Source organism: Oncorhynchus mykiss, chromosome 16, assembly GCF_057628025.1.
Source record: "Oncorhynchus mykiss isolate SJ-2025 chromosome 16, ASM5762802v1, whole genome shotgun sequence".
Lineage (NCBI taxonomy): Eukaryota > Metazoa > Chordata > Actinopteri > Salmoniformes > Salmonidae > Oncorhynchus > Oncorhynchus mykiss.
In genome coordinates, this window is record NC_143037.1 from 56,973,952 (window position 1) to 56,999,720 (window position 25,769).

The window sequence follows — 25,769 nt, forward strand, 5'->3', positions numbered from 1 at the left end:
TACAGGCTACAAGTCTTCACATTGCAAGAAGATACCGGTAGCTTCCAGCTTTGTGGGCTAACTTTCCGTGCTAGCTTACAGCTGAAGCTAACATCAATTCACTACCCGAGTACTGTGTTTGTCACAATATGCAAACCATAATGCAAAATATTGCTAATTTAAAATCTGATTGTCCCAAAAAACATTAGTCATTCACTTTGTCTCCCCCGCCTCACGTCTCTCCCAGTCAAGATCATCTTTGCTCAAGCCTTGAATGGACTCTGTGTGTGAATGACATATTGGGTCTTAAAGAGACAGCGCACACTTTTATATAAGAAGAGATTGCTTCATCTATGCAAATGTTGTGGATCAGTGGTGACTCGGTTAATTAATGCTCCAGATAATTTACTGATTTAATTACTGGAATAATTAATTGATCTGATTTTGTTTGATTCATTTGGTTATCCTATCCAAATCTGAGGCACCATTTTTAAGGTTTCAATATAAAGAAACCCTTGACTGAACTCTATCACTAGTCCTCATTAACTGTTATAATGTTAGTAACATCAACAATATACAGGGCATTCAGAAAGTATTAAGACCCCTTGACTTGTTCCACATTGTTACCTTACAGCCTTATTTTAAAATGTATTAAATAAAATGTTTTCCTTATCAATCTACACACAATATCCCATAATGACAAAGCAAAAGCAGCTTTTTAGAAATGTTTGCAAATGTCTAAAAAAGATAAACATACCTTATTTACATAAGTATTCAGACCCAAGCCTTGAGGTTGAAAGAATTTTCCGTGGAGCTCCAAGACAGGATTGTGACGAGGCACAGATCTGGGGAAGGGTACCAAAACATTTCCGCAGCATTGAAGGTCCCCAAGAACACAGTGGCCTCCATTCTTAAATGGAAGACGTTTGGAACCACCAATGCTCTTGCTAGAGCTGGCCTCCCGGCCAAACTGAGCAATCAGGGGAGAAGGGCCTTGGTCAGGAACCATACCTACTGTGAAGCATGGTGGGGGCAGCATCATGCTGTGGGGCTGTTTTTCAACGGCATGCACTGGGAGACTAGTCAGGATTGAGGGAAAGATGAACGGAGCAAAGTACAGAGAGATCCTTGATGAAAACCTGCCCCAGACTAACTTTTCTCTTTTTGTCCTTAGTCTTTACTTACCCAGTACCAGTAACGCCTCAAACACATTCACTGGTGAACTTTGGACTGTACCACGATCGCTAAGCGTGGAGGAGACCTGTTGGTGAGTAAGCCCTATGTATTCAGTTCCACACAGAGGATTGGTCACATCTAAAAATAGCTTTATTATGGAGTATTGTGAGTAGATAAGTGGGGGAAAAAAACAATTTAATCAATTTTAGAATAAGGCTGTAACCTAACAAAATGTGGAAAAAGTCAATGGGTCTGAATACTTTCCAAGGTAGCCTATACTGGTAGGAATCCACATACCGGTATGGATTTTATAATACCGTCTGTGTCGATACGATGCTAAATAAAGGAAGTTCTACAAATTGTACTACTTCACTGTCAGTTTTGTCCTAGTTTGTTTATGTATAAAACAAATCAGAATGGAAAAAGCCCATTTAAAGCCACTTAGAATGTATGTGTTGCCATCCTAGGGTCATGCACTACTCATGAAACATAATTTAGAACTTTTATTATTCAAAAACATAAAATACTGTCAGATACCACTATACAGTCAACAGTGAAAAACATTTATATATTTGGGCTAGAGCGCCCAGTCCCGAGGGGGGGGGGGTGTATTTTATTAACTTTTAATATGGAACTTAGATGTGACCAATCCTCTGTGCAGAACTGAATACATAGGGCTTATGCACCAACCGGTCTCCTCGCTTATCGATCGTGGTACAGTCCAAAGTTCACTAGTGAGTTTGTTTGAGGCGTTCCTGGTACTGGGTATGTAAAGACTAAGGACACAAATAGAGAAGTCAGTCAGTCAGTCAGTCAGTCACCCTCCCTAGTCGTCCTACACCCAGAAAAACCTCCTAGACCACAGGCTAGGTCTGAATAGGGAGACTAACCAGACAGCAGAACAGCAGGTAAGGCTAACGCACAGAGAGAGAAAGTTCAGGATCAGATTAACACCAGACCGACCGACAGACTGACACAGCAAATGGCAGCCATTTTACTCCTGTGTTTGGTTATGTAATTTGAGCACTGTTTGTTTGGGCTCAGTGGACCATACAGGCCACCACTCACTGGGTCCACTCCAAACCAGAAACCACAGCTACTAGACTAGAGGGACAGCAAGGAGAAGAGTTCATATAGTCTACTGGTAAATGAGTGTGTTGTGAAATTAATAGGAGTTTCATGGACAGATTGCCTAGTTGTATTGTTGTTGATGTGTGATCGTTAATGGTGGTCTGTCTGGGTCATTCATTCGACACAAAATTGAAGAAAACGGACTGAAACAGGGAGGGACTACCTGGACTTGTCTAATAAGAACTGCTCGTTTTTGGTTTCCGTTGCAAAACATTACGCTACAGTGTGCATTAATGAATACAACCCTGACCTGATTGTCTTTGTCCAGCAGGTTTGCTGTGTGAGCTGCTGCCTGTCCTGACGTGGAGGAGGAGGCATTTGAAGTGCCAGTGACCAGTGAGGCTCACTAGAGGGACCATGCTTTAGAGACTCACCTCTCTCTCCGCTAGCACCTGGAGGTCTGACTTTGACCCTGTACAATGAACAACGATGACGAGTTCTACGATGCAGTCACAGGTGGGTGTCCCTGTCTGCACGGGCGGCGGGCCTAGATAATAGAATTACTTACAAGAACTTCAAATGTTACCACATAGTTGTAGGAGAATAGAAGACACACACAGAGACAGAGCATTGACAGTGACTTAAGTTATTTATCATCACTCTTGTCATGGTCACGTTCAGCAGGTTCAAAATGGGAGTTTTTAAAACAGGAAGGGCTACCAGGAAATGTTCATTTTTCTTTTTTCGCTAAATTCTCAAATACATTGTCTCCTGTTTATACTACTGAACATGACCTTGTTGTGGTCTTAACATTTAATGGCTCTTGCCATTTTGGACTGTTGCGCTTGACACACTTATGGGCAGGACTCAGGAGTTAGAGGTGTGTCTTTTGTACTTTAGCTCACACAGTGGCCCAGTGCCACACAGTAACCTTAGCAGTCGAACTGATAGCTTCAATCATGCAGCGAAGCACCACCGCGGCGCATGATATTTTACAGCCAAGGCTCCAGCAGACGCAAACTCCTTTGTCGGCTACTTTTGTCTGTGCACGTGTGCGATTGGCTGGGGAACAACGTGTATGTGCTGGTGGCTCCTTGGCTCTGTGGAGAAACAAACTTGCGGAGGTGTGCGTGCATGTGTGCATGTGCGTGCGAGGGGATGAAAGGATGGACAAAGGGAGAGCCTGCTGAACGTGAGGTGAACTGCAGATCACACAGTGTCATCAAGTTATTGTTTATGGCTATCAGATATTCTTATGAATCCCAGATCAGATTTCTTTGGGTGTTTCGGGTTGACCTATCTAATTATTTATTAGTTAATTATTTATAGCAAATAAATGCTTAGCTCAGAGTCTGTGTATGTTGTGTCAATTTGTATCACGTCATAGTGCATTAGTTCTGTGGCCCCCTCCCATGTAGTCATTTCTTTCACCTGTAGCCTAATTGTAAGACTGTCAAATGTCAGACTGTTTACTTACTTGTTATTATACAGCGCATTCGGAAAGTATTCAGACCCCTTCACTTTTTCCACATTTGATTACGTTACAGCCTTATTCTAAAATGGATTAAATACATTTTTTTCCTCAAATCTACACACAATAACCCATAATGAAAAATGTAAAAAAACAAAACATATACCTTAATTACATAAGTATTCAGACCCTTTGCCATGAGACTCGAAATTGAGCTAGGGACATCCTGTTTCCATTGATAATCCTTGATGTTTCTACAACTTAATTGGAGTCCACCTGTGGTAAATTCAATTGATTGGACATGATTTGAAAAGGCACACACCTGTCTATATAAGGTCCCACAGTTGACAGCGTGTCAGAGCAAAAACCAAGCCTTGAGGTTGAAAGAATTGTCCGTGGAGCTCTGAAACAGGATTGAGTCGAGGCACAGATCTGGGGAAGGGTACCAAAACATGCCTGCAGCATTGAAGGTCCTTAAGAACACAGTGGCCTCTTAGAGCTGGCCGCCCGGCCAAACCGAGCCATTGGGGGAGAATGGCCTTGGCCAGGGAGGTGACCAAGAACCCGACTCTTCCACGGAGATGAGACCGCCATCTCTGCAGCACTCCACCAATCAGGCCTTTATGGTAGCGTGGCCAGACAGAAGCCACTCCTCAGCAAAAGGCACATGACAGCACACTTGGAGTTCGCCAAAAGGCACCTAAAGGACTCTCCGACCATGAGAAACAGGATTCTCTGGTTTGATGAAACCAAGATTGAACTCTTTGGCCTGAATGCCAAGCATCACGTCTGGAGGAAACCTGGCACCATCTCTACGGTGAAGCGTGGTGGCAGCATCATGCTGTGTGAATGTTTTTCAGCTAGTCCGGATCGAAGGAAAGCTGAACGGCGCAAAGTACAGAGAGGTCATTGATCAAACCTGCTCCAAAGCGCTCAGGACCTCCGACTGGGGCGAAGGTTCACTTTCCAACGGGACATCAATCCTAAGCATACAGCCAAGACAACGCATATACATGAATGGAACAAGGACTTAAAAATAACTGTTGGCTCAAGATGGAGGGAAAATTGGAGCATAACTAATGAAATTACAGTTAACGAAAATTTACTTAATACAGTAACTAATGTATAATAAATTCTATACAACTGTCAAAATTCACATTCTACAACACAATGGCAGTCGTGTGTTAAGTGTAAAACTAACAATGATTCAATAATCCATGCTTTCCGGGAATGCTGTAAAGTGATGACTGCTTTGCACACTCTTGGCATTCTCTCAACCAGCTTCATGAGGTAGTCACCTGGAATGCATTTCAATTAACAGGTGTGCCTTGTTAAAAATGTATTTGTGGAATTTCTTTCCTTAATGCGTTTGAGCCAATCAGTTGTGTTGTGACAAGGTAGGGTTGGTATACAGAAGATCTATTTGGTAATAGACAAAGTCCATATTATGGCAAGAACAACTCAAATAAGCAAAGAGAAACGCCAGTCCATCATTAATTTAAGACATGAAGGTCAGTCATTCCGGAACATTTTCAAGAACTTTGAAAGTTTCTTCAAGTGCAGTCGCAAAAACCATCAAGCGCTATGATGAAACTGGCTCTCATGAGGACCGCCATGGAAAAGAAAGACCCAGAGTGACCCCTCTGCTGCAGAGGATAAGGTCATTAGAGTTACCAGTCTTAGAAATTGCAGCCCATTAATCGTTAATACAATGGAAAAATCAAATAATTATTTTTATTTTTAATAGCATGGCGACCGATAAAAAAAAAAAAAATTGGTACAACGTAAGGCCATGTGTCAAACAATAATGCAGGAACTAGGATGGGAGGTGTGAGCCATGCGTGTCTGGGCAGAGGAGATGTAGTTGGGTTTTGTGTGTGTCTGTAGTTGTTGTTGTGTGTGTGTGTGTGTGTGTTTTTGGTGTGAAGAAAATATATATATATATATATATATATATATATATATATATATATATATATATATTTTAAAGTAATTATAAAATATATTAGGTAACCTTGTCAGGCTAGGTGAGTTATGTAATGTAAAGATCCATTTCCCTAAAACTGTTGAAAAGAATTGTTTGACCAAATACAATACTATTTCTCTGTAAACAAATTTAACAAGACTTTCAGCATGCTTATAGAGAGGCACAACATGTACTGCACTGAAACAATTACTAATGATTGGTTGAAAGAAATTGATACGAAGATTGTGGGAGCTCGGCTGTTAGATTTAAGTGCAGCTTTTTGATATTATTGTCCGTAACCTGTTGAAAAAACATATGTTATGGCTTTGCAACCGCCAACATATCGTGAATTCGGAGCTATTGTATTTATCCAATAGAACACCAGAGGGGTTTCTTTTATATAATATTTTCTAATGTTTAACATGTGAAGTGTGGTGTACCGCAGAGCAGCTCTGTGTGTCCATGTATGCTCATTATTCAACCCTATGTGTCAGCAACCACAGCTAGTGAAATCACTGCAACCCTAAACAAAGAGTTGCAGTCCGTTTTAGAATGGGTGGCCAGTAATTGACCGGTCCTGAACATCTCTAAAACTAAGAGCATTCTAGACCTGAGCGTAATAATGGTAATGAATGGTGTGGCTGTTAAGCAAGTTGAGGAAACTAAGTAATTTAGTTTACCATCTAAGGCAACACCATCATGGTCAAAACATGTTGATTCAATGGTTGTAAAGATGGGGAGAGGTCTGTCTGGTGATAAAGAGAGGCTTTTCTTTTTTGACACCACACTCCATAAAGCAAGTCCTGCAGGCTCTAGTTTTATCTTGATTATTGTCCAGTCATATGGGAAACTGCTGCCAAGAAGGATCTAGTTAAGCTGCACCGGCACCAGAACAGAGCGGAATATTGTGCTATTCATCAGTGATATCAATACTAGTCTCTCTTGGCTAAGCATTGATGAGACTGAATGCATCACTTCTTGTTTTTATAAGAAACATTGTGTTTAAAAAAATCCTAATTGTTTGCAGAGTCAACTTACACACAGCACTGACACACACTTACCCCACCAGACATGCCACCAGGGGTCTTTTCACAGTCACCAGGTCCAGAACAAATGCAAGGAAACATACAGTATTATACAGAGCCATGATTGAATGGAACTCCCTTCCATCTTATATTGAGCAAGTGAACAGCAAACCTGCTTTCAATAAACAAATAAAACAACACTTATGTGCTCGAGCATTGCAAAATAAATGTACACAAGTTATTCAATAATTTAATCCAAACTGCTTGCACGTCTCAACAAGCTTCTGTGTAGCCAGGCGCTAAAATAGAACTTGGTTCTATTTTTGATGCTTGACGCACTGCAAGTCCCGCCTCTCCCATCCCTTATTGGTTTTTAGGAGCATATACCCATGTGGGTGAGAAAGACGAACTGGGGTCCACACTCCAGTCCAGTTGGTGGTGGTAATGCACCTTTTAAAGTTGGTTGCCAACTGCCATATAAAGTCAGAAGAAGAAATTACTAGAAACTGACAAGGTTTCCCCTTTTATCTGTGGAATAATTGTCGGAGTAGAGAACATACGATTTTGTGTAACTCAAAATGGGTCCAAATTCTACAAAGATCCAGAAAAAAAGGAGATTGTGCATTTCAGGTAAAATAACAACCCAATATTTAGCTAGCAACTAGCTGGGCATTAATGTTTCATGTGTTTCGACCTGTCCCTAAATTAATCTAGTTGGTTCAGTTTGATTTGATATTTCAACCTGTGTGTCCTGATCGCGTCTGGTGTGGATGTACAAAACCAACATGCACGCTCGTGCCCGGTCTAGTCAACATGTCACTAAGGTGCTTTTTTTGAGCTCTCCTAGCCTTGCCATTGAGGAACTGAAGCAAACACACTCATCGTTTTTTGTTTGGAACACAGCCCTCCGTCCCCACCTTCATACAATTACTGTTGTTTACACAATCCAAAAACTTTTATAAATGTGTAAATCGCAATCTGGGTCAGGTGGGCGTAATTTGAAAGCTTATTCTATTGCCAACATATGTTATATGTTATAAAATAGGATCTTAGTGTTCTGCTTTCAAACTGCACTTCAGACAAATTGTAATTTATGTGCGCATAGAATGGAGTTGTGTTCCATGGCATATTTTTGTCACAATACTACAGTCTTATTCTATTCAGGACTACCCAGGTTAGGCATGCCATCCTTGAAACTGGTTAAAACATAGCGATCAGAAATGTTGATACTGTAAATGACATGAGTCTTCAAATATAGAAATGTGAAGTGCACATTTGGGACTAATGAGTGATTTGATTGTGTAACATCGAAGCTGTATTTATTATAATCCCCAATGTGTCATCTTTCAGAACACATAGTCTCCTTTCAATTTACAGCATTTCACTCCGATTACAAATTTGCAAAAGTTGCCCAATTAGCGGGAGGGATGGGGTCATCTCGTGTGCTCAAGTTTAGAACGGCTGTCAGTCAAAACCCATACAGCGCTGTGAAGTGGATAACCTGAGCTCTGACAGGTATAGCATGTTACTGTATATCCACTACGTTCAAATTTAGGCATTTATCAATGACGAAATCGGCCATTTTCAACCTGTATACGGGATGACGGGCTGTGAGTGGAGAGGCTACCAAACATGTAATCAGATGGTTATCGTCTACAACATCACTATGTCATCAGAGGGTGATTACCTAAGGGCTAGTAAGGCAAGGTCAAAGATCACAAATAGAGCTAGATAAAGCTATAAGAATAATATACTTGTTGGACATAGCCATCAGTCTTGCGTGTTTTCACGTTAATCAATCACTGTTAAGTTTGTCAATGTCCCGACATCTGTGTTAGCTATCCTGCTACAGATGCACGTGCATCACTCAACATGACTGATGGTAAACTTAAAATGGCTCTATAGCCTTTCCCTAATTTGTGTGTGTTTGTCTGTGTTAGGCCTGGACTCTGATGAGTCGTATGAAGGCACGTCGGAGGCCAGTTTTAAAGATGCTGTGGTGTATGATGGCACCCAGAGGAATAATGGTTCCTTGCCACAGGAGAACGGAATCAGGAAACACAGGTACGCTAAGATTCCTGTTGTGTCCTCCTCTCCAGGTCTTCTCTTTCTCTCCATCCATCTCTTTTTCTTTTCGTTCTCTCTTGCACTCTTTCTCACACTATTGTAATCTGTCTCTTTCTGACTCTGTGTTGCTCTCCCTCTACTGCCCCCCTCCCTCCCTCTCTTTCTCTCACATTCTTAATAGCTTTAACCCTGCTAGAAGACTGGCCAGTCCACATGCTCCATTTATCTCTAACCCAGTCAGCCAGCCAGTCAGTATATAATAACATCCAACAGGTCAGCCTACAGTCACATACTTTAGTAGTGATAGTCATCATGGTGATACTCACCTTCTCTGATTCTCTACAAGACACTAATATGTTGTCTTTGTGTGTTTTGTCTGTCTTATCCTTAAATCTTTCAGGACAACACTACCCGCCCCAATGTTTTCCAGAAACAACTTCAGTGTGTGGGGCATTCTAAAGAAATGCATTGGACTGGTAAGGGCTACAGACCATATCTAAAGAATCACTTCATGATCACACATCTATTTATAGACTATGACATTCTCTAGGTTTCTACACTAAAGAGTTTGAATTCATCCCACTTCTGTGAAGGTATTTGACATTCTAATCTTGCTGCTTTTCTCTGTGTGTGTGCGAGTGTGTAGGAGCTGTCCAAGATCACCATGCCCATTGTGTTCAACGAGCCCCTGAGCTTCCTCCAGCGGATCACTGAGTATATGGAGCACACATACCTCATCAACAAAGCCTGCTCGCTGTCTGACTCCATAGAGCGCATGCAGGTGAGAGCATACACACACCGTAACAACAAAGCCTGCTCGCTGTCTGACTCCATAGAGCGCATGCAGGGGAGAGCATACACACACCATAACAACAAAGCCTGCTCGCTGTCTGACTCCATAGAGCGCATGCAGGTGAGAGCATACACACACCGTAACAACAAAGCCTGCTCGCTGTCTCACTCCCTAGAGCGCATGCAGGTGAGAGCATACACACACCGTAACAACAAAGCCTGCTCGCTGTCTGACTCCATAGAGCGCATGCAGGTGAGAGCATACACACACCGTAACAACAAAGCCTGCTCGCTGTCTCACTCCCTAGAGCGCATGCAGGTGAGAGCATACACACACCGTAACAACAAAGCCTGCTCGCTGTCTGACTCCATAGAGCGCATGCAGGTGAGAGCATACACACACCGTAACAACAAAGCCTGCTCGCTGTCTCACTCCCTAGAGCGCATGCAGGTGAGAGCATACACACACCGTAACAACAAAGCCTGCTCGCTGTCTCACTCCATAGAGCGCATGCAGGTGAGAGCATACACACACCGTAACAACAAAGGAAGCTTCCGGTAACCCAGTTGGATGACTAAACAGTAAGAGACAGTGAATCCTCCCCTCGTGTCTTCCCAGGCGGTAGCTGCTTTTGCCGTGTCGGCCGTAGCGTCACAGTGGGACAGAACTGGAAAGCCCTTCAACCCTCTGCTAGGAGAGACCTACGAGCTGACACGGTGAGGGGACAGGACTGCAACACTTCCATACCTAGTTGCATAGAGAGGTGTTGTAAAAAGCTGTGTAGCTCTGGACTGTTCCTCCCTGTCTCTGACTAGACTGCACACTGTATTGGTCTTCAAGCCTTTAATAGGACATCTTTACCTGCTTTCACCCATGAATTTAACAATAATACTTACACTACCATTCAGAAGTTTGCGGTCACTTAGAAATGTCCTTGTTTTTGAAAGAAAAGCACTTTTTTGTGTCGTCCATTAAAATAACACCAAATTGATCCAAAATAGAGTGTAGACATTGTTAATGTTGTAAATAACTATTAAAGCTGGAAAATGCAGCTTTTTAATGGAATATCTACATTTATCACCAACCATCACTTCTGTGTTCCAATGTCATGTTGTGTTAGCTAATCCAAGTTACTCAACTAGTCTAAAGAAGGCCAGTTTTATTGCTTCTTTAATCAACAACAGTTTTCAGCTGTGCTAACATAATTGCAAAAGGGTTTTCTAATGATCAATTAGCCTTTTGAAATGATAAACTTGAATTAGCTAACACAACGTGCCATTGGAACACAGGAGTGATGGTTGCTGATAATGGGCCTCTGTATGGCTTTATAGATATTCCATCAAAAATCAGCCGTTTCCAGCTACAATCGTCACTAACAACATTAGCAATGTCTACACTGTATTTCTGATCAATTTGATGTTATTTTAATGGCCATTTTTTTTGCTTTTCTTTCAAAAACAAGGACATTTCTAAGTATATGTTCCTCTGTTGACCTTATTTTCAATGTGCTATGATAAGTCTGTATTTTTTCCTCCTCCTGTCCTGCCTATATTATTTTTCTTCCCCTCTCTTTCTCATCCTCCCTTTCTTTTCTCTCTTTTCTCTCTCCTCTGTCTCGCTCTGTCTCGCTCTCTCTCTCTCCCCTAGAGAGGACCATGGCTACAGGCTGATCTCGGAGCAGGTCAGCCACCACCCCCCCATCAGTGCCTTCCATGCTGAAAGCCTAGTCGGGGACTTCGTCTTCCACGGCTCCATCTACCCCAAACTAAAGTTCTGGGGCAAGAGTGTGGAGGCCGAGCCAAAGGGAACCATCACACTAGAACTCCTGAAGTGAGTCAAATCAATCCAATCAAATGTTATTTATCACATGTGCCGAATACAACAGGTGTAGACTTTACCGTGAAATGCTTACTTACCTTCTCTGGTACAAGTGTCCCACCTCGACAACAGCCAGTGAAATTGCAGGGCGCCAAATTCAAAACAACAGAAACCCCATAATTAAAATTCCTCAAACATACAAGTATTATCCACCATTTTAAAGATAAACTTCTTGTAAATCCAACCACAGTGTCCAATTTCAAAAAGGCTTTACTGCGAAAGCACACCATGCGATTATGTTAGGTCAGCACCTAGTCACAGAAAACCATACAGCCATTTTCCAGCCAAGGAGAGAGCTCACAAGTCAGAAATAGTGATTAAATTAATCACTAACCTTTGATCTTCATCAGATAACACTCATAGGAATTCATGTTACACAATACATGTATGTTTTGTTCGATAATGTTCATATTTATATCCAAAAATCTCAGTTTACATTGGCGCGTTAAGTTCAGAAATGCATTGTCTCAAACAAACATCTGGTGAAAGTGCAGAGAGACACATCAAATTACAGAAATACTCATCATAAACATTGATAAACGATACAAGTGTTAAACATACGAATAAAGATAAACTTCTCCTTAATGCAACCGCTGTGTCAGATTTCAAAAAGGCTTTACGGAAAAAGCACACTTTGCGATTATGTTAGGTCAGCACCTAGCCACAGAAACCCATACAGCCATTTTCCAGCCAAGGAGAGTGTCACAAAAGTCAGAAATAGCATTAAAATTAATCACTTACCTTTGAGGATCTTCATCTGGTGACACTCCCAGGTCTCCATGTTAGACAAATGTTTGTTTTGTTCGATAATATCCCTCTTTATGACCAAAAACCTGCTTTTTGTTTTTTGCGTTTTGTCCAGTAATCCAAATGCTTAAGGCGCGTGCACTAAGTCCAGACGAAAAGTTTTAAAAAGTACAATAAAAGTCAGTAGAAACATGCCAAACGATGTTTAAAATCAGTCCTCAGGTTGTTTTTGTCATAAATAATCAATAATATTTAAACCGGACAAAAGCTTTGTCGATAGGAAAGGAGAAACATGGCTGATGAATGGAAATTTCCACTGGCCACTGATTGAAAGTGCTGTATCTCCCTCATTTTTCAGAGTAAAAGCCTGAAACAATGCCTAAAGACTGGCCACATGTAGAGGAAGCCACAGAGCTCGTGAACTGGGTCCTAAGTCTTTGTATGGTGGATAGGCTTTCAATGGAAAAACAGGCTTTCAATGGAAAAACAGCCTTTCAAAATAATAGTACTTCCGGGTTGGATTTTCCTCGGGTTTTCGCTCGCCTGATCTGTTATACTCACAGACATTATTTGAACCGGTTTGGAAACTTTAGTGTTTTCTATCCAATTCTCCTAATTATATGCATATCCTATCTTCTGGGCCTGAGTAGCAGGCAGTTTAATTTGGGCATGCTTTTCATCCAAAATTCCAAATGCTGCCCCCTACCCTAGTGAAGTTAAGTGCCCTTTTCCAACAATGCAGAGTTAAAAAGAACAACATCTTTTCCTTATTAAAAATAAGAAAAAAATGTATTAAAAAAATAAGGCTATATACAAGGACTACCAGTACAGAGTGAATGTGCAGGGGTACGAGGTAGAGGTAATATGTACATGTAAGTATGGTTAAAAGTGTCTAGGCATTCAGGATAGATGATAAACAGTAGCAGCAGCGTATATGAGTGTGTGTGTGTGTAGCGTCTATGCATGTGCGTGTGTGCGTATGTAGTGTTTGTGTGAGTGTATGTAGTGAGTGTCAGTGCAGTATGTGTAGGTAGAGTCCAGTGAGTGTGCACAGCCAATGCAAATAGTCCGGATAGCCATTTGATTAACTGTTCAGCAAACGTGTGTGTGAGAATCCATTGTACTGAGGCTTTGTTTGCTCCCCTTCTCCCCAGGCATGGTGAGGTCTATACATGGACCAACCCTTTCTGCTGTGTACACAATGTCATCCTGGGTAAACTGTGGATCGAGCAGTATGGCACTGTGGAGATCCTCAACCACAGGTGAATATAGGAATGGCTATTTTGTTTACCTTAGTTTACCTTCAATTCTTGGTTTGGAAGCATATAAATGTGTTAATATCCACTACTTTCAGTAGAACAGACATAGGGGCAAATCCTAACTTCCACTTCAATACAATGTTCACTTAATCATGCATTAATGTCAATGGGTTAAGTCTTGTTCACACTGGCAGTTTGAAGTGACTCAGATCCAATTTTTTTGCGTTTCCTTTTCGAATCTGATCTTTTTCCTGCAGACTGAACAACCAATAAACACACGGAATCAGATATTCTCAAGTCAAATTCAAACCACATTAATAGGTGATGTTAAATCCGATACAAATTTGATTCCTGGTCATGTTTATTTAAATTTTATTTTACCTTTATTTAACTAGGCAATCAGTTAAGAACAAATTCTTATTTTCAAAGACGGCCTAGGAACAGTGGGTTAACTGCCTGTTCAGGGGCAGAACTACAGATTTGTACCTTGTCAGCTTGGGGATGTGACTTGTCTGAATGGTTAAATCTGATTTATTGACTCTTAAGTGTTTTTTAGACTTATTTGGCATATCTTGTTACTTGCTAGCTACTCTGTTGACAGTTAATGATAAAAACATGATGTGGTAGCTAACTAGCTTATTAATTGTTTACAAACAAATGAGTGAATATGCTAGCAAGCTGAACAGCTAGCTAGCTAGTTGACTCTTGTGGTTAGAAAAAAATGACTAATTTTGAAGTTGAAAGTTGGAGCCTCTTATCCTTTTGAGGCTTAAAGTGTTCATACACTGATTTCGAACAGTCAAAGCAACTGGGAAACTTCTATGGTAGGCGTTGTTGTCACCTTCGCTTGCAACACAAGAACTGCTGAGCAAGAGGAAACCCGAGAACCACCACCAGTCAGCCTTCACCACTGTACACACACCCCCGTCATTACCATGACAACTAGCGTAACCATGTCAGCAAATGACTACAGTCTGAGCATACCGAAATCCACTTTGGTCACTTGTAACTTGCTGTTTGGACAGTCAGTATCCCAAAACAGATTTGAAAAACAAAAGTGATTTGAGCGTTAAGGTCTGCGTTGTGAACAAAGCTTAAGTGAAAATGTGACTTTATTGGTAGTTAAGATTTGCCCCTGAAGACAGTACTTGAGCCATAATGGTCTGGATATGAATGATTGTTTATTTTCTCCTCATTCTTCTGGTCTCTGTCTGTCCTGAGCAGTACTGGTGATAAGTGTGTGCTGAACTTCAAGCCATGTGGCATGTTTGGGAAGGAGCTACACAGAGTAGAGGGCTACATTCAGGATAAGAGGTACAGAATGTGGAAGTATTGGCACTCTGATACACCACCTATGGCTTACTTCTCTGGTCCTGAATTCACTGGTCCAGTTGAAGTGTTTTGTGACACACTGCAACAAAAGTATTTACAACGGAAAACATAATATGTGTTCTTATTGGGCAGAGTTGATCAGGGTCACACAGTTTTTCTGGGTAGTCTTAAACAAACCTACTTTGAAACAAAGGTATACACCTTACACATGATTATGGGCTTACAAAACAGAAGACTATGTCATATATACAGTGGTTCTTCCTTTAAAAGTTTTGAGCTTATGCGCGACCGTTTGTGGTAGATGGTGGCAGATAAATTGTGATAAATTGCATCATTCTGGCAACAATGGCTGACACTTAAATAACGTGCCATAGAATTCTGCGGCACCCCCAAGCTGTGCTGCAGTACGCCACAACTTTTAAAGGAAGAACCACTGTAGAGCTGAAATGTATAACATTTTGAGTTTGAGTCACAATATTAATCTCTATATACATCACAAAAGACTGAAATATAACATAACTGTTTATTCAAATCAAATGTGCCGAATACAACAGGACCTTACCGTGAAATGCTTACTTACAAGCCCTTAACCAACAATGCAGTTCAAGAAATAGAGTTAAGAGAAGATTGACTAAATTATTTTTATTTTATTTGTATTTAACCTTTATTTAACCAGGTAGGCTAGTTGAGAACAAGTTCTCATTTGCAACTGCGATCTGACCAAGATAAAGCGTAGCAATTCGACACATACAACAACACAGAGTTACACATGGAATAAACAAAACATACAGTCAATAATACAGCAGAACAAAAGAAAACAAAAAGTATATTTACAGTGAGTGCAAATGAGGTAAGTTAAGGAAATAAATAGGCCATGGTGGCAAAGTAATTACAATTTAGCAATTAAACACTGGAATGGTAGATCGGCAGAAGATGAATGTGCAGGTAGAGATACTGGGGTTCAAAGGAGCAAGATAAATAAATACAGTATGGGGATGAGGTAGGTAGATAGCCCATCTGTAAACAGCCCATCTATGTACAGGTGCAGTGATCTGTGAGCTGCTCTGACAGCTGGTGCTTAAAGCTAGTGAGGGAGATGTGAGTCTCCAGCTTCAGAGATTTTTGCAGTTCATTCCAGTCATGGGCAGCAGAGAACTGGAAGGAAAGACGACCAAAGGAGGAATTGGCTTTGGGGGTGACCAGTGAGATATACCTGCTGGAGCACGTGCTACGAGTGGGTGCTGCTATGGTGACCAGTGAGCTGAGATAAGGCGGGGCGTTACCTAGCAGAGACTTGTACATAACCTGTAGCCAGTGGGTTTGGCGACGAGTATGAAGCGAGGGCCAACCAACGAGAGCGTACAGGTCACAATGGTGGGTAGTGTATGGGGCGTTGGTGACAAAACGGATGGCACTGTGATAGACTGCATCCAGTTTGTAGAGTGTTGGAGGCTATTTCATAGATGACATCACCGAAGTCGAGGATCGGTAGGATGGTCAGTTTTACGAGGGTATGTTTGGCAAAATGAGTGAAAGATGCTTTGTTGCAATATAGGTAGCCGATTCTAGATTTAATTTTGGATTGGAGATGCTTAATGTGAGTCTGGAAGGAGAGTTTACAGTCTAACCAGACACCCAGGTATTTGTAGGTGTCCACGTATTCTAAGTCAGAGCCGTCCAGAGTAGTGATGCTGGACGGACGAGCAAGTGCGGGCAGTGATCGATTAAATAGCATGCATTTAGTTTTACTTGCGTTTAAGAGCAGTTGGAGGCCACGGAAGGAGAGTCGTATGGCATTGAAGCTCATCTGGAGGTTAGTTAACACAGTGTCCAAAGAGGGGCCAGAAGTATACAGAATGGTGTCGTCTGCGTAGAGGTGGATCAGAGAATCACCAGCAGCGAGAGCAACATCAGTGATGTATACAGAAAAGAGAGTCGGCCCGAGAATTGAACCCTGTGGCACACCCAAAGATACTGTCAGAGGTCCGGACAACAGGCCTTCCGATTTGACACACTGAACTCTTATCAGAGAAGTAGTTGGTAAACCAGGCGAGGCAATCATTTGAGAAACCAAGGCTGTCGAGTCTGTCAATAAGAATGTTGTGATTGACAGAGTCGAAAGCCTTGGCCAGGTCGATGAATACGGCTGCACAGTAATGTCTCTTATCGATGGCGGTTATGATGTCGTTTAGGACCTTGAGCGTGGCTGAGGTGCACCCATGACCAGCTCTGAAACCATTGAGTAACGGAGAAGGTACGGTGGGATTCGAAATGGTCGGTAATCTGTTTAACTTGGCTTTCGAAGACCTTAGAAAGACAGGGTAGGATAGATATAGATCTGTAGCAGTTTGGGTCTAGAGTGACTAAACTATTTTAATAAAAAGTAACACAATAACAATAACGAGGCTATATATAGCGGTACTGGTACCAAGTCAATATGCAGGGGTATAGTTTAGTTGAGGTAATTTGTACATGTAGGTAGGAGGAAAGTGACTATGCGTAGATAATATACAGCGGGTATCAGCAGTGTAAAAACAAAGGGGGGAGGGGTGTCAATGTAAATAGTCCGGGTTGCCATTTGATTAATTAAGAGCTGTTTTTTTTCCTATTTTTTCTGGTTGCATGTGACATGCTCGTAGAAATGAGGTAAAACGGGCCTCCCGGGTGGCGCAGTGGTTAAGGACAACCGTGCCATCAGAGTCCCTGGGTTCGCGCCCAGGCTCTGTCGTAACCGGCCGCGGCGACGCACAGGTAAAACGGATTTAAGTTTGCCGGCAAGTCCCCAGCCGCTAGGAGTGGATGAGCATTTTCTTGTTTCCTTTTGGCCTTATACAGCTCAGCTCGTTGAGTGCGTTCTTAGTGCCGGCATCGGTTTGTGGTGGTAAATAGATGGCTATGAATAATATAGATGAAAACTCTCTGGATAGAGGTCTACAGCTTATCATGAGGTACTCTTACTTGAGAAATACCTCGAGACTTTAATATTAGACATTGCACCCAGCTGTTACTGACAAATAAACCAGACATAGCTGCTCTGTCCTGCCAATGCACAGAAAACCCAGCCATCTCTATATTATCTGCCACAACTCGGTGAAACATAAGATATTAGTTTTTAACGTCCCGTTGGTAGGATAATCTCGATCGTATATCATCCAGTTTATTTTCCAGTGATTGCACATTAACCAATAGAACGTATGGTAAAGGCGGTTTACCCAGTCGCCGACGACGACCCACTGAATTTCCGTCATTTCTTCACGCTAATAGCTAAATTAGGGACAAAATAACTTAAACGATGCTTAAGTTTTTGTTAGTTTGATTTATTTATTTATTTATTTATTTAACCTTTATTTAACCAGGAAGGGCTCATTGAGATTTAAAATCTCTTTTTCAAGAGCGTCCTGGCGAAGATAGGCAGCACCAAGTCATTACAAAAATTACAGACAAACAACATGAAAAACTACAAGTAATCTAGTAAAAACCATAGAATTCACAAGAGTATAACAAAATCAAAAACAGCAAATTAAAAACATTGACAGGTCAAGGAATCAGTCTCAAGATCATTCATCAGTGATTTAAAAATACCAATCGGGACAAGTTCTTCCAGTTTAAAAGTATTTTGTAAGGCGTTCCAAGACGATGGTGCAGAGTACATAAAAGCCCTTTTACCAAATTCAGTTGGGACATTTGGAACAGTTAGCAGGATAAAGTCCAGCGAACAAAGAGAACAGCCACCACATTTCTGAACAATAAAAAATAGCACAGTTGGTTAGGAGCCCGTAAAACGGCAGCTTCCCCTCTGGCACCATTATCATCAAAATAGAAACACTGTGTTTGAACAACATTCCACCCATGCGTCAACTAGGTCATTTGACTGCAGGAAAGAGTAGTACCTTCCCGTGTCAAATGGTTTTGAAGCGTTTCTCCCTACTGAACTCGCCCCTGGTGGGTGACACACAATGATAACACGGCGTCATTCTGTCAGTGCTGCAGTATTTGGCTGCTGATGTCTCCTCCCCTCTCTGTCCCTGGCAGTAAAAAGAAGCATTGTGTGATCTATGGGAAGTGGACTGAGTGCATGTGGAGCGTTGACCCCCAGACATACGAGGCCAACAAGAAGGCTGAGAAGAAAGGAGACTCGAAGAAACCGAAGAGTCAGGTGAGTCAGTGTCTCACAATATGGGTGTCCTTTTCTAGAGTAAAGATATTTTCGAAGCAGATTGGGCCTTGTAGTGTACATATTGTGTGTGTTTGTAATGTTTGTTGACTCATTGTAATACAACATTGACTTCTCTTGATAACTGTCCTCTGATTTTGATTTCCTGATGATTCTGTCAGAATGCCATGACGTAATGTCAAGGTAAAAATGAGACAAGTAGTCTAGGTCTCTGTAGTAGTAGTAGTGTGTGTGTGTGTGTGTGTGTAACCAGTGAGAACAGTAAAGTATAGTTCATTTCACAGTGGATATGGTATATTCATGGTACATGAAGTAGACATACAGGGCATTGGGAAAGTATTCAGACCCCTTGACCTTTTCCTAATTTTGTTACGTTACAGCCTTATTCTAAAATTGATTCAATTGTTTTTCCCCTCAATCTACACACATTAAACCATTATAACTAAGCATAAAAACGTTTTAAGAAATGTTTGCAAATGTATTATAAATAAACTGATATCACATTTACATAAGTATTCAGACCCTTTACTCAGTACTTTGAAGCACCTTTGGCTGCAATTACAGCCTTGAGTCTTCTTGGGTATGATGCCGTAAGCTTGGCACACCTGTATATAGGGAGTTTCCCCCATTATTCTCTGCAGATCCTCTCATGCTCTGTCAGGTTAAATGGAGACCATCACTGCACAGCTATTTTCAGGTCTCTCCAGAGATGTTCGATCGGGTTCAAGTCCGGGCTCTGGCTGGGCCACTCAAGGACATTCAGAGACTTGTCCCGAAGCCACTCCTGCGTTGTCTTGGTTGTGTGCTTAGGGTCGTTGTCCTTTTGAAGGTGAATCTTTTCCCCAGTCTGAGTGCTCTGGAGCAGGTTTTCATCAAGGATCTCTCTTTGTTCCGTTCATCTTTCCCTCGATTCCCGACTAGTCTCCCAGTCCCTGCCTCTGAAAAACATCCCCACTGCATGATGCTGCCACCACCACCATGCTTCACCGTAGGGATGGTGCCAGGTTTCCTCCAGACGTGATGCTTGGCACTCAGGCCAAAGAGTTCAATTTTGGTTTCATCAGTCCAGAGAATCCTGTTTCTCATGGTCCGACAGTCCTTTAGGTGCCATAAAGGCCTGATTGGTGGAGTTCTGCAGAAATGGTTGTCCTGGTTGTTCTCCCAACTCCAGTGGAACTCTGGGGCTCTGTCAGTGACTATCGGGTTCTTGGTCACCTCCCTGACCAAGGCCCTTCTCCCCCGATTGCTCAGTTTAGCTGGGCGGCTCTAGGAAGTATTCTATTTAAGAATGATGGAGGCCACTGTGTTCTTGGGGACCTTCGATGCTTTCTGGTACCCTTCCCCAGATCTGTGCCTCGACATAATCCTGTCTCGGACCTCAAGGCTTGGTTTTTGCTTTGACATGCACTGTCAACTGTGGGACCTTATATAGACAGGTGTTGTCTTTCCAAATCATGTCCAATCAATTGAATTTACCACAGGTGGACTCCAATCAAGTTGTAGAAACATCTGAGGGATGATCAATGGAAGTCTCATAGCAATACTTATGTAATTAAGGTATTTCTGTTTTCTTTAATTGTAAAACATTTTCAGAAATATCTAAACCTGTTGTTGCTTTGTCATTATGGGGTATTGTGTATAGATTGATGAGGGGGGGGGGGAATTATTGAATCCATTTTAGAAAAAAAGGCTGTAACGTAACAAAATGTGGGAAAGGTCAAGGGGTCTGAATACTTTCATAATGCCCTGTATCCCTTGCTGAAGTCATTTCTGATTTTATTGCTTTATTCAGAAGGAAAATACACTTCTCATTAGATTTTTGTAAGCATTGCTAGTTTTATATAGACTTGCATATGTGTGTGTGCAGGAGGAGCCTGATGGGGCAGACAACGATGATGCAGATGACATGCCTGAGGTCCAGGAGACCGTAGCTATGATCCCTGGCAGCACCCTGCTCTGGAGGATATCATCACGACCCCAACACTCTGCTAAGGTAACACACACACAGCTTAGCGTATAACCCAACAGCTTACACACACACATACATTTTGGTATTAATTATGTATAATGTTATTTTTACAGATGTATAACTTCACTAACTTTGCCATGTCTCTGAATGAGCTGGAGCCTGGCATGCAGGACCGCCTGGCCCCCACAGACTGCCGCCTGCGGCCCGACATCAGAGCCATGGAGAACGGAGACATGGGTATAGAAGTTATTCTATTACATCCTCACACCCTACATGATGCTGCCCTCTACCGTTCCTTTGGGGTGGTACATTCACATGTCTTTTTTTGTGTTCAGATTCCATTGTTGTTTTTTGAGAGGTGTTAAGTTTGTCAGTGCCACATATCCACAAAGCCAAAGTATTAGAAACTAGTGTTAAGGTTGTGTATCCAAGTACAGAATAGGTCATTTAAGATCCACTGTTCTTGTATGTGCAGATGAAGCCAGTCGAGAAAAGGCGAGGCTGGAGGAGAAACAGAGGTTGGCTCGGAAAGACCGTTCCAAGGATGAGGAGGAATGGTCCACTAGGTGACAACTGAGTGTCCTCACATTTCAAGATTTGTATTTATTCATATGACATACTTGTAGAACATAATGGTCTATGGTATTATATAATTTAAAGTAAACCATAATAACCATTATCGTGTCTTCCAGATGGTTCCAGTCAGGCACAAATCCCTACACGTCATCCCAGGACTGGCTCTACACGGGGGGCTACTTCGATAGAAATTACTCTGAGCTCCCTGTTATCTACTGATCCAGGTGGTCTCCGTGGGAACACCCACCAACGTCCCATCAGCCTCCCTTTCACTCCTGCCAGTCCCCTGACACTCTCCTGTTCTAAGCACCACACAGTCTCCCATTGGAACTCTGAACTGGCGATAGACAAGTGTTATACAAGGAGAGACTATGTGTTGTTAACACAACCCTCCCTCGTCTTCTAACAGTTATGGAACAAACAGTCAACGGTGAAATCAGGAATGTGAATGTGCCTTTGATCATTGGAGGCATCAAAGGTGAAAGCAGAAAGGAACTGAGACTGTAGGAGACTGTGTTTTGTTCCTGAACAGGAGTGCTTTGTGGGTACCCCTCCCCTTCCTCCCTATCTGACCTGGGTCGAATACCTATTTAAAATATTTCCAATATTTTAGTTTGATTTAACTTGCTTTACATGGCGAGTTTGCACATTTGGGACTATTCCTTTGGTCCCATTGCGCCTGACAAAATAAACCAAGCACACCTGGACTATTCCAACCAGGTTAGCCTCCCCTTATACAGTGTTGGAAAAAGTACCCAATTGTCATACTTGAGTAAAAGTTAAGATACCTTAATGGAAAAGGACTCAAGTTGAAGTGAAAGTCACCCAGTAAAATACTACTTGAGTAAAAGTCAAAGTAATTGTTTTAAATATACTGAACTATCAAAGGTAATTGTAATTGCTAAAATATACTTAAGTATCAAAAGAATTTGAAATTATTTATACTTTATGTTAAACAAATCAGATGGCACCATTTTATTTTTTTAATATGGGTAGCCAGGGGCACACTCCAACACTCACACATCATTTACAAGCAATGCGTTTGTGTTTAGTGAGTCAGCCAGATCAAAGGCAGTAGGGATGACCAGGGATGTTCTCTTGATAAATGTGTGAATTGGACCATTTTCCTGTCATTCACAATGTAGTACTTTCAGGTGTCAGGGAAAATGTATGGAGTAAAAAGTACATTATTTTCTTTAGGAATGTAGTGAAGTAGAAGTTGTAAAAAATATAAATAGTAAAGTACAGATACCCCAAAAAATGACTTAAGGAGTACTTTAAAGTATTTTTACTGAAGTACTTTATACCACTGCCCCTATATACGTCCAGAGGTTGAGCTTCTCTTCACTACCTGTCACGTAATGTAAGTTATATGTATAGATAAGAGTAATGACCATTTGCTGTATAGGCCAATCACACACGTATCTATCCACATTGGCCAGTGCTCAGTCTATGAATACAGACCGTCAGTTAGTCATTCCCCCAGCACAAAATATTCCTCTCTTACGCTTCTGCATGGCTATTGGCTCGCTAGCTAACAGCGTTAGTGACCCCTAGCTTTGTGGCAGTAGCCTACAGTACATTCAGCTCCCACTGTTTATCTAGTTAGTCAACTTAGTGTTAAAGTAATCATGAGTCATGAAAATAATTGCTGTTAGTAAGATTATAAGAAGAGTAATTTGTCTGTTTGCGAGTGTGTATACATTTCTAGTGGTTTGTACAGAATCTGAAGCCATATGGTTCCTTTTAACTACAGGTATGACTGGTGCGGGGTGGTTTGCTCTTCAGTCATTGGCTATGATTAAGTGAATTGACTATTGTAACATGATAAAGCATGTAAGATATACATGTATGTAAATACCTACTTTATCAAATATAGCTAGCTAATCACCATAACTGTCCTACCAGCTCAAAGTGAATCTGGAATTGATGGGATTATAACTGATATACGGGAGAAGTCATTGTATAATAGTATCAGCTTCCCTTGTTGTTGCCTTCCTTGTGTTAGGAACTCTGTAGCTTTCTAACCACACTCCTACATCACCAATCTCTTTTTATAATGGTCAGCCATTATGTGTAGGTTCTTATTTATAAAAGACTGGCATCAAATAATTTTTTAACAAATCTAATATATTTTGGGGGATTAATGTGCAGTTGATTGTACTGTGGTAAACATTACATTGAAGCCTTGTAGATTAAGCCTAGATGCATGAGTCAAAGTGTAAACCAATGTGCTTCTGCTCTGGAGGTCTTTTAAAAGCAGCAAACCACTTTAGTGTCTGTTTAGTAAAACATGCCATGTTGACCATTGGGAATGCTGTTCACTCTTCATGAGAATCCAAACGTATGGGGATTCAGTTTGGTTTCCCAGGATCCACTTCATTCCCTGCACTACAAACTGGCCTACTCTCCTGAACCACACTGTGCATTTGAAATGACCGCCAAAATCTATGCATCCAACCAATAGCTCTGAGTGTCTCGTGGGTACTTTTACATGGATGGCAATACACATACTTTAGTTTTGTCACCGGCAGCCAAACCCACATATGACCGTGTTGTCAGCTTGTTTGACTGTAGATGAACCCAAAGTGATTGTGTGAATTTGGTCTGTGGATCACCATGGTAGTCTGTAAGAAAGTATTATAAAGATGAATCCCCAGCTTAGATCAATTTGATCTTGACTGAATATTGCTTTCACAAATGTCTTCGTTTTTGTGGTATTGCTGGTGGTTGGAGAAATGGGCAACACAATGTGGCAAAAAGACATGACAAACCAAGAAGCCTTTGATCATGTCTTATCTTGACTGATAGTTTTTTCCCCAATGGTTATGCTTAGTGCCTGAATTTGTAAGGCCTAGATTCAGTCAGACCAAGCATTAACTGGCGATGGCCGACACCCACATAGCGGATGTTTTGGTGGTGTCTGAGGTGTAACTGCGTTGGCGCTGTCAAATCGTTCAGCAGCTGCTCTTGTGATCATTGTCACGAAGCCACACCCTTCCCCCTCATGTTAGAAATTCAGAATGAGAACGTGTAGGCTATATAGAAATAATGACACTCAAATTGAAATTTATTTAACAAAAAGTACAATTTCGATTTATATAAGCCTAATTCGAGGTGTAGGCTATATCTCACATTCCAGTGTTTTGAACTTGTAAACAAGGCTGCATGGGATTTCTTTTAATATGACTCCATGCAGCCAATGGCAAGGTCCGCTTTAGGTATAAAGTCAGGAGCCGCTTGGGGATTTGACAGTTCTCACGCAGTTCCACCTCCAACACGGATCTAATTGAATAGAGCCCTAAGTAAACAGATTTACCTGTATTTCATTTCATATTTAAGATGTTTTTAGTTTTATCAGTCATGTTTTTAACATGTGTTTTTCAAACCCATCTCTATGCTTTGCTTTATTGTCAGTAACACTTTGAAATGTTTAGGTCTCAGCAGATGTGTATGTACAGGAAATGTATGTAAAACAGATCACACTGCTTCTGGTTGTATCTACACACTTCATCACTGTTTCATCAAATGCTAATTTAACTAGCATCTGAAGATGAATGTACCAACATTAAACAAGTAGATTTTTATCTTGCTTTGTGTGTGTGTTTTCATAATAGCTTATATAAGTTGCGTTTTTAACATTTTGAAAATCCTCTTGACTGTGTGGTTGTCAATGTAAATGTATGTTCTTCTACCCTGTGTCTCAGATGTTTAGTACAGTAGAATCACAAGCCAATAGCATATTTTGTGCAATTGATTTATTAGTATTTAAACAAACTTTGGGGGATAACATTATTGCAGATGTTTTATTTTGAGGTGGAAGTTTTAATGGGTCATTTAGTGGGTCAAAAATCTAATGAAATCATATAGTTTAACTACAGTACATGCTTTTTTTCTTAGAAAATATTGTTGAACATAGAAACCACAAATTAGAAGTTCACTTAGGGCTGGATTCAGTCTGTGTTGCAGAAGAAACCTGCGTTCTAGCTTGATTTAAATTGAAAGGCAATGTTCGCGGATACTGCATTCAGGGTTAACGCTGTATGTCGGCTCAATCGGAAATGACCTTTACATTTTTACGCGGATCTTCCGCGATGCGGTTTGAATCCAGACCTTTTATTCTTATTTTTTTCATTTCATATGAAAAATGATGATCATGGTGGTAAAGTATGGAGGAAAGGAAAGCTTTTCTCAAAACAATGACCGGTATGATTTTTATGACAAGCTCACTCCATACAGTAGCATTCTGTACACCACCAGCTCAGTCTGACAGTGTGTGTGTTTGT

General features: G+C 41.3%; 1 protein-coding gene across 21 annotated transcripts in view; it reads left to right on the forward strand.

Annotated features, from left to right (window-relative positions):
- Positions 1 to 25,070, forward strand: part of LOC110492309 (oxysterol-binding protein-related protein 2) — a 37,044-nt gene extending 11,974 nt beyond the window's left edge. Inside the window, exons 2-16 of one of the 21 annotated variants that reach the window (XR_016487395.1) lie at positions 1,154 to 1,246; positions 2,558 to 2,742; positions 8,629 to 8,752; positions 9,156 to 9,231; positions 9,402 to 9,536; positions 10,167 to 10,264; positions 11,196 to 11,378; positions 13,328 to 13,435; positions 14,657 to 14,746; positions 18,797 to 18,920; positions 20,420 to 20,495; positions 20,806 to 20,931; positions 21,021 to 21,144; positions 21,383 to 21,473; positions 21,600 to 25,070. Coding sequence is in view for 16 of the 21 variants with exons in the window: in XM_090203472.1 (XP_090059598.1) it covers positions 2,706 to 2,742; positions 8,629 to 8,752; positions 9,156 to 9,231; positions 9,402 to 10,064; positions 10,167 to 10,264; positions 11,196 to 11,378; positions 13,328 to 13,435; positions 14,657 to 14,746; positions 18,797 to 18,920; positions 20,806 to 20,931; positions 21,021 to 21,144; positions 21,383 to 21,473; positions 21,600 to 21,702 (1,947 nt within the window). In the remaining 5 variants the exon portion in view is untranslated. Of the gene's footprint in view, positions 1 to 1,153; positions 1,247 to 1,901; positions 2,064 to 2,554; positions 2,743 to 8,628; positions 8,753 to 9,155; positions 9,232 to 9,401; positions 10,065 to 10,166; positions 10,265 to 11,195; positions 11,379 to 13,327; positions 13,436 to 14,656; positions 14,747 to 18,796; positions 18,921 to 20,419; positions 20,496 to 20,805; positions 20,932 to 21,020; positions 21,145 to 21,382; positions 21,474 to 21,599 lie in introns of those variants that run through there. The other 20 variants (XR_016487393.1, XR_016487394.1, XR_016487391.1 and 17 more) reach the window with 20 other exon arrangements.
- The last annotated feature ends 699 nt before the right edge of the window (positions 25,071 to 25,769 follow it).